At 33.7% G+C, this 8,845-nt stretch overlaps 1 protein-coding gene across 1 annotated transcript; it reads right to left on the bottom strand.

Annotated features, from left to right (window-relative positions):
- Window positions 1-4,180: 4,180 nt before the first annotated feature.
- Window positions 4,181-6,183, bottom strand: LOC127705747 (sec1 family domain-containing protein 1-like). Its single transcript, XM_052210096.1, has one exon. It carries the CDS (start codon window positions 6,181-6,183, stop codon window positions 4,234-4,236), a length of 1,950 nt encoding a protein of 649 aa, XP_052066056.1. The 3' UTR covers window positions 4,181-4,233.
- Window positions 6,184-8,845: the final 2,662 nt, after the last annotated feature.

Genomic DNA, 8,845 nt, shown 5'->3' with positions numbered 1-8,845 from the left:
ATATGAGTAAAGTTTTTTTTCGTTTGATGTTATTTCATTTAAATAAACTCATCATATATAGATACCAGGATTAAAATTGTGTACGCCACAAAAGACTCATGAAGGCAAAACTAAGAGAGGTTTTTTTATTGGTAGTGAGTCTAACTTCATTTTATTTGGCTATTTCTGTGTGTTTGAAAAAATTTTTTACTCTTAATGTTGCGGAGAAGAGACTAATACCAGTTTATAAGTCTTCGGTTAGACCCGACCACGGATCGAAGCCATGCGGACCTTCGGCACTTGAAGCGAGCAAGAGACCACCGAAAACGAACATTGCTTTGTACGAGACTGATAGGCTGAGTAGTATTTTTAATTTGCTAACTTACAAAGTAAGAGTCTGCAGGATGCTTTGTGGCCTTAGTGGAGAAGTAGCAAATTCAAATCTTCACGACTGGTTTGAATCCAGCATGGGATTTGGCCCAAACTCTCCACCACTCAAAAACAAAAAAGACTACCATAAGACTGGGGAGGCTATTCATGTTAACTTTTTACTATAACCATCTGACAATTTTAATTGATATAGTTGTTTCAATTGATCTCTTCATCGTGAGCGTGAGCATTTTTGTCCATTTCAGATTTTCCCTATATATTCTGTCCTTAAATTTTCAAAATTTAAAATTTACTATTTGAATTTTACAGGGATATTATCTTGTTTCTATCATGGTAGCTACGTGAAGATTGATAGATAGGGCAGTTACTCTCAGATCTTTAATATTTGTTGCGAGGGATGTATAAATACCCTTCCACGTCCGGTCTGTGTTTTTGTTACTAGTAGAGGTTTGTCTGCTTTGTATCGATATGATGAGTTACAAATGTAAGCCCCTTTTAACTGATTTTATAGTTTATTCTTATGTGGTACTGCTAACCACTGTCCCAGGTTGTGGAAAAGTGGAGCCTTCAAACATGTTTCAACCCCGCCAAATAAGGCGGTCAGTTTTCTCAATTAAATTGTTTCATATTTTGCATGTCGGGACCTTTTATAGCTACGGCATGGGTTTTTCTAATTGTTGAAGGCCGTAGGTTCCACATAATTGCTTACATCCACTTTATTTGAACTTTAGGGGATAGTTGTCTCATTGACAATCATACCACATCTCCTTATTTTTATATTAAAATTATCAATGATCTATGTAAATGAAGTCAAGATCAGATGAACCCGACCTGACGGAAGAAATTTTTTTAATTGTTCCTTTCTGCAAACTCCGCAAAAATGGGAAAACATATCTTTCAAAGGCAATAACCCCTCTAAAGAGTCAATTGACAATTTCAACCATGTTGACTTATTTGAAGATCTTATTTAGATATAATCTTTACTATATATCGATCATAGTTTCTGCAAGTTCATAAAATGGTTAAAAAACTAACATTCAGAGACAATAACTCCTATTAGAAGTCAGTTGACATTTTAGCCATATTGACGTATTTGTAGATTTTTTGTGCAATATTTGCTAACTACAATTTCTTTCTATATAATATGGTTCTATGTCATTTGGTATCAGGGGGAGAGTTGTCTCATTAACAATCATACAATGTACCTCATCTTATTTTTATATATAATGTACATTGTACATGTTGTACAAGCATTTAATAAATTACATGCTTGTCCAACTATATTGCAATGACTGCAAACAAAATAAAATGCTCCGCTGGGGCGCAGCTTGATACGACCGCAGAGGTCGAACCCTGAACAGTTGGGGCAAGTATGGACACAACATTCAAGCTTGATACAGCACTGAATTTGGATTGTAATTAAATATTTGACACAGCATAGGTTTCTGACACAGAATGAAAGTGGTCTAAGGACTTAATTTTTTTTTAATTTACCTATTCAAACCATATCATTATTATTTGCTTTTATATATAAATCAGAAATAACCAATTTAAAATGGAAAATTTTAAAGAAAAAAAATGAAAAAAAATCCCCCCCCCCCAAATTTTTTGAACCCCCTTATGATTCATCACCCCGAAACTCAATCCCAGCCTTCCCTTTGTGGTATGGTACCTTGCAGTACAATAACAGAGAGATCCATACACTTGAACACAAGTAATTGTATGGAAACTAGAAAAATGCTTGTTTTTTGGCCCCAAATTCCTAAACGTTTAGGGCAATTACCCCCAAACTCAAACCCAGCTTTCCCCTTGGGATATGGAACTTTGCAGTACAATTTCATAAAGATCCATACACTTATACACAAGTTATTGTCCTGAAACTAGGAAAATGCTTGTTTTTTTGCCCTTTTATGGCCCCTAATTACTAAAATTTTGAGGGAATTACCCCCAAAATCAATTCCAGCCTTCCCTTTGTGGTATGGTACCTTGCAGTACAATTTCAGAGAGATCCATATACTTGAACACAAGTTATTGTCTGGAAACTAGAAAAATGCTTATTTTTGGCCCCTTAATCCTATACTTTTTGGGCAATTACCCCCAAACTCAATTCCAGCTTTCCCTTTGTAATATGGAACCTTGTTGTACAATTTCATAAAGATCCATACACTTACACACAAGTTATTGTCATGAAACTAGAAAAATGATTTTTTGCCCCTTTTTGGCCCCTTATTCCTAAAATTTGGAGGCAATAACCCCCAAAATCAATCCCAGCATTCCCTTTGTGTTATGGAACCTTGTGATACAATGTCAGAGAGATCCATACACTTACACACAAGTTATGTCTGGAAGTTACAAAAATGCTTGTTTTTTGCCCCTGTTTGGCCCCTAATTCCTTAACTGTTGGTACCATAACCCCCAAAATCAATCCCCACCTTCCTTTTGTGGTATTGAACCTTATGGTAAAATTTCATTGAGATCCATTCACTTAAACTAAAGTTAGAGTGCAAAAACTAATGCGTCTTCGGACAACAACAACGACGCCAACGTCATACCAATATACGACCACAAAATTTTTTTTGCGGTCGTATAAAAATCTTAATACATGTTTACATGTAGATTCAGCATATCAAAGAAACCCATATAATTTTTGTTAAAATCAAATTAAGTTTAATATTGGACCCTTTGGACCTTGATGTAGACCAATTTGAAAATTGGACCCAAAATTAAAAATCTAAATACATGGTCAGATTTGGCATAACAAATAAATAAATGAGGTCAAAGATTTTACAAATCTAATGCGCCATACTGTGCAATTAAAGATTACTTCTTGAAATTTTTCAATATTTGAAATTTGAAAAAAAAAAAAAATATTTGAAGAATAATTCTTTTTAATTTCTGAAATCTGAAATGAGAAAAAATTGACCCTCCCCCCCTTCTTTTTCCCCAAAAAAATTCTTTTCCTCAAGATACATGTATGGTCATAATCTCAATTCAAATTTCCAATGGAATTTGCAACCATAATTACCCATTTAAATTTACCATAGTGCTAACTTAATCTATTTTATAATTGAATTTAAAATATGGTGTCAAATCTTTCATATGGATTTTTTTGTAAAAAAAAAAAAGATGCAACATTTTCCGATATTTTTACTGGTCTTCCTTTATAAATATGCATTTCTTTAAACATAATTTAAAAGCAGTGTAAAGGAAGTAATCAAAACGTTGTATTTGGATTACCTCCCTTACACTGTTTTAAATTGTCTTAATTGTTCATTAACCATTACTTTATACATAATTTAAAAGCAGTGTAAGGGAGGTAATTCAAAAGATATATTTGATTTATCTCCCTTACACTGCTTTAAATTATGTTTTGTACTAAAGTATTTGTCCATTAACCAGGACAACCTTATTTTTCCCCCTTTTTTGCCCCTAATTCCTAAATGGTTTGAGCCATAACCCCAAAAAGCAAATCCTAACCATCCCTTTGTCATGTTTGTGGTATGGAAACTTGTGGTATAATTTCAGAGAGATCCATACACCGTTCCACAAGTTATTGTTTGGAAACTAGAAAATGCTTATTTTTGGCCCCTTTTTCCTTAACTGTTGGTACCATAACCCCCAATATCAATCCCAACCTTCCTTTTGTGGTATTTAACCTTATGGTAAAATTTCATAGAGATCCATTCACTTAAACTAAAGTTATAGTGCAAAAACCAATGTGTTTTCTGACAACGACGACTACGCCAACGTCATACCAATATATGACCCCAAAAATTTTATGCAGTCGTATAAAAAGGATTCAATACAATAACTGAATAAATTAAAATTTAATTTCACAATACATTTATTTAACCCCCCATAAATTTACATTTCTTGGCCAAGATGACCCAACTGTTCTAAAAATCTTGCTGCATTTACAAGCTGACTACACCCATAAACAATTCTCTTTTGTCCAGCACTTGAAGATGATTTTGATTTGGCATAGTCTATTAAATTTTGGTATTCGATGTAATTCCCACCTCCGATCATAAACACATAAGCTTCTTGGAATGGGGATTTGTTTCTAGGAACTGATGACGAATCTGAGCGTAAAAGTTTGGGGTCAAAATATCGATAGTCTTCAATTTCTTGCAATGTCTTTGACTCCATGAGTCCATCCACAATTCTTGTGGCTGGCAAATTGTGCCTTTTAATAACCAAGTTTTTAACTCCTTCCATAAGAAACTGTGAACTTTTATTCATTAATTTGTTAAACATTCCTACAGTTGTTGTACCACCTCCTCCATATTGACTTGGCGCTGCATTCATTTTATTATAAGCTCTCCACCTACGAATGAACGAGATTGGTGCTACCTCACAGTTAGCACCTGTCAAGGCTACGCAATATTGATCAATTTCAGCATCACTCATGGGTGGACCACAGATGAGTGCAATAATAAAAATTCTGACTTTGTCTTCCGGTGTTCCTAAATCAGGGTCTGATATAATATCCATCAACGATTTGTCTAAAAGTGCCTTGCTCATCATTTTTTCTTCCATTTCAAAATAGACATCCAGTTTACGGTGCTTTATGTGTTCCAACATAGCAGTAGCAATGTTAGTGTGCATGTCAATCAAACGCTTCATCTCCAGTAACTCTGGCAATGAGCTAACTGTTGAAGTAAGTTTAGCTGTTGTATCATTCATCATACTGAATGCAACTTCATCATCACCCTCAAGACCCATTGCAGATTTCATTTTCTTTATTTCATCTTCATGTGTCTTGTAGGTTTCTAACTGTTCTTGGACAGCTTCTGCAACTTGCGGGAATGGACTGCCCTTTTCTTTTTCCCAAAATCTATCAGACGGATTCAGATCATAACTTTTCTTTTTCTTTTTTGTCATCATATTCCCAGCTGGACCTTTGACTTCTATAGATTCTTCTATTTCTACTCTGTTCAGGAGAAGGTTGAATACATCATGTGCTAATGCTTGGTATGTCCATGTATGGTGAAGCATGGTGGCTAAATCAAGATTTCGATCCAGCAAAACTAATAATGGCCTTTGAAAACTAAATTGTCCAGCCTGTATATTGTCTGTAGTAAAAAAGCTGTTCCTCGCATCTCTTAGATTCTCTCTCAACTTTTTGTCCAATTTCTCTGCAACCATTTCTGCAGCATTACCTCTTGGACAGCAAATGATGGGCACTGTACCCAGTGTTACAAAAACGGAAAACAAACTATCAACAATAGTATCCATGATTTGTTCCATTTCAGTGTCTTTGACATCACCTTTGTTTATTTCATAATATGAAAGTTCTTTGTCAAGATTTCTTAGGGTGAACATGTCTTCTTCTAATGAAATAAAGTTCAAATATTGATCAAAAACTTTAGAAACCTGTTGAACACAATCGCATTGAATAGCTGTTTGGGCAATGTCTTCAAGTTTCTGTCTAGAAATAGCAGATATGAAATTCATGTAATATGAGTCATACAGTTGGTTCTGAATGTCTTGACATATTCTTCTTATGTTGTCATCAGTTGGTAAAACAAAATAAATAGCCGGAACATCTGGAATAGAATCCCGGTCAGAATGAAGATTCAAGTGAAGAGTTACTCCCAACTCGCGGAGTTCTTTGACGGTCAGTAATGGCGAAATTATGTCTTGACCAAACCTATCATAGACGAGCACTTTCCATTGTGGCTCTGCTGAGCTTGATTTTGTTGGAGGGGTGTTAAAATTAAGCATTCGTTTCAGAGCAAGAACTTGTTTCTCCCTAATGGAAGCCATGTTTGTTGTTACTGCCACCTGGAGGTTGACGTGGCAAAATGACATTGACCAAAGAAAGACAACTCTACTTTCACTTTCACTTTGACCAAATCACAACAGTTATTATAGTCTTCAGTTTCTTTTTCATAACACTTGAACCAGATTGAAAATTCTACATAACATAATTTGAATGTTAAACCAAATGACTCAGTATTTGCGAACATTACCAGACAAACATTTGAAACAATCAACATATGACTGTTCAATTTAAATCAGTAAGAGGGAAATTTAAGGGTATTCAAAAACTATCCCTGAAATCATAATTTAGTTGTCTTTTTAACCTGAATAATTCATTCCCTGCCCATGATCATCTCTCACTCTCCCACAAATGTAGCTACCATACACCAGCGGAATATAACGACTGAATTATTCGGGTTAAGTTTAATTTTATTGATAGTTACACTCGATCACTTTTACAGTGACCATATTGTTCTGCAGAAAAAATTTACACAACAGAAACAATTTGATGTCACTTACATATACAAGTCATTGTTTTGCAAGCATCATTATTTCAATTGGAAATTAACTGAGGTCAGTCATAGTAAAGTTCCTTAACTTGAAATTTGTGAATATTATTTTCAATTATTGCATTGAAAAAGGTAAATTCTGGTATTTCATTCATATATATATATAAAAGAGAGATGAGGGGTAAACGAGACAACTTCCTGACAACTTGAGACTCAGTCACTCTGTTAGCAGTCATATTACAGCCTTAATTCATCCAGCATAATTCTGAAAAAAAATTGTCTTGCAGGATAATCCATTTCAATTTGAATTCAAAGGAGTAGGTTTGATAAGGCCCTAAAATGGCCCTTATTTTTAGCTAATATTTCAAATTGGGGATGTATTGACCAATATTACAATGAATCATAGCTAATACAGTGACTAGATAGGAAATATGTTTTTTTGTTGAAAATTTACATACTTGTGTTCTATTCATGATGTCACAAATAGCACTCATTTTGATTTTCAACGAATATTCAATGAAAACGGGTCAATTTCCATTGATTTTTGGACAGGAAACATAGCGTGCATACTTCGACAGAAAAAAAGCTTTTAAAATAATGTTTGTTATGTCATTTTACATGTCTAACTTGAATATTTAGTTTGTTGACGCCTGCGCTCTATGTTTCCTAGGCTTTAACTCGGTTGAAATCTGGCTGATTTTGTCAAATTTCGAAAAAAATCTCTATTTGTGACCTATTTGGGATTTAAAAATCAACCCTTTAAAAACGAACATTGAATAAAATAGTTATATTTAACTTTCTCACATGTCTTTTAATCAACGTAAAACATTTTATATCTTGAAACATTAAAATTAATAATCGGGGCCAAATATGGCACTAACCGAATTTACTCCTTTAGTAGATACCATGTGCAGGTGCAAATTTAGAATATTTAAAGGAGAGATTCAATGGAGTTACACCAGGAAAAGAGGGGGGAAGGGTCGATCCTAGCTTTCATCATTTTTTATCCAAATTTAACACAAGAGTGCACATGCTGAAATGTCTCGCCTGTTTTACTAATCATGATTGAATTTATATTGAAAGCCTTTCAGATAAAGGTTTTACTACAAGTATCAAAAAACTTTAATCATTATTAATAAATGTGTGCAAGGTCAGATGAACCCTGTCATACTGACATGTACACTTTACTAGTTTACAATCATTCCATACACTAATGCTTATAGTATCTAAGACATGGACCTTATCATGAAATCTTAACATTTACAAATGAACAATTAAAATGAGGAAAGGGCAGATAAACCCTTCAAGATACAGGTTGTTATTTGTCTTTTTTGTCGAGCCTGCGACTTTTGTCGCAAAAGCGAGACATAGCAATCCTACATTCTGTCGGCGGCGGCGTCCACAAATATTCACTCTGTGGTTAAAGTTTTTGAAATTTTAATTACTTTCTTAAACTATCCTGGATTTCTACCAAACTTGGACAGAAGCTTGTTTATGATCATAAGATAGTATCCAGAAGTAAATTTTGTAAAAAAAAAAATCCTGTTTATCCGTATTTTACTTATAAATGGACTTAGTTTTTCTGCCAGTTAACATTACATTCACTCTGTGGTAAAAGTTTTCAAAATTTTAATAACTTTCTTATACTATCCTGGATTTGTACCAAACTTGGACAGAAGCTTGTTTATGATCAAAAGCTAGTATCTAGAAGGAAATTTTGTAAAAATTTATTTCCTGTTTTTACGTATATGGACTTAGTTTTTCTTCCAGTTAACAATTACATACAGTCTGCAGTTAAAGTTTTTAAAACATTTATTAGATTCATAAACCATCCTGGATTTTTACCAAACTTGGACAGAAGCTTCTTACAATCAAAATATAGTATCTAGAGGAAAATGTAAAATTTATCTTCTTTATCATTTGTTCATTCAATAAATTTATGTTTCAACTCTTTTATAAATCTATAGATTTGATTGTCTTCATTTTTTACAGGCATAACTTTTTTCATAAATTTAAAACTTTTATTTCATTAACTGTAAATCTATTATGTGCATTCCCCTATCACACTGAAAACATAGACAACAGCAAAAGTAGGCGAGACACTGGGTTCCCCGGAACCCTTACGAATATTTTTTAAATTTAGTTTGTTGGTTTGTCATTAATCAGGCAGTTAGTTTTTCTCACTTGAAATATTTTACATT

Source organism: Mytilus californianus, unplaced genomic scaffold (assembly GCF_021869535.1).
Source record: "Mytilus californianus isolate M0D057914Y unplaced genomic scaffold, xbMytCali1.0.p SCAF_6, whole genome shotgun sequence".
Classification (NCBI taxonomy): domain Eukaryota; kingdom Metazoa; phylum Mollusca; class Bivalvia; order Mytilida; family Mytilidae; genus Mytilus; species Mytilus californianus.
The sequence above is the reverse complement of the archived record's forward strand: the minus strand, read 5'-3'. Positions and strand labels throughout refer to the sequence as shown.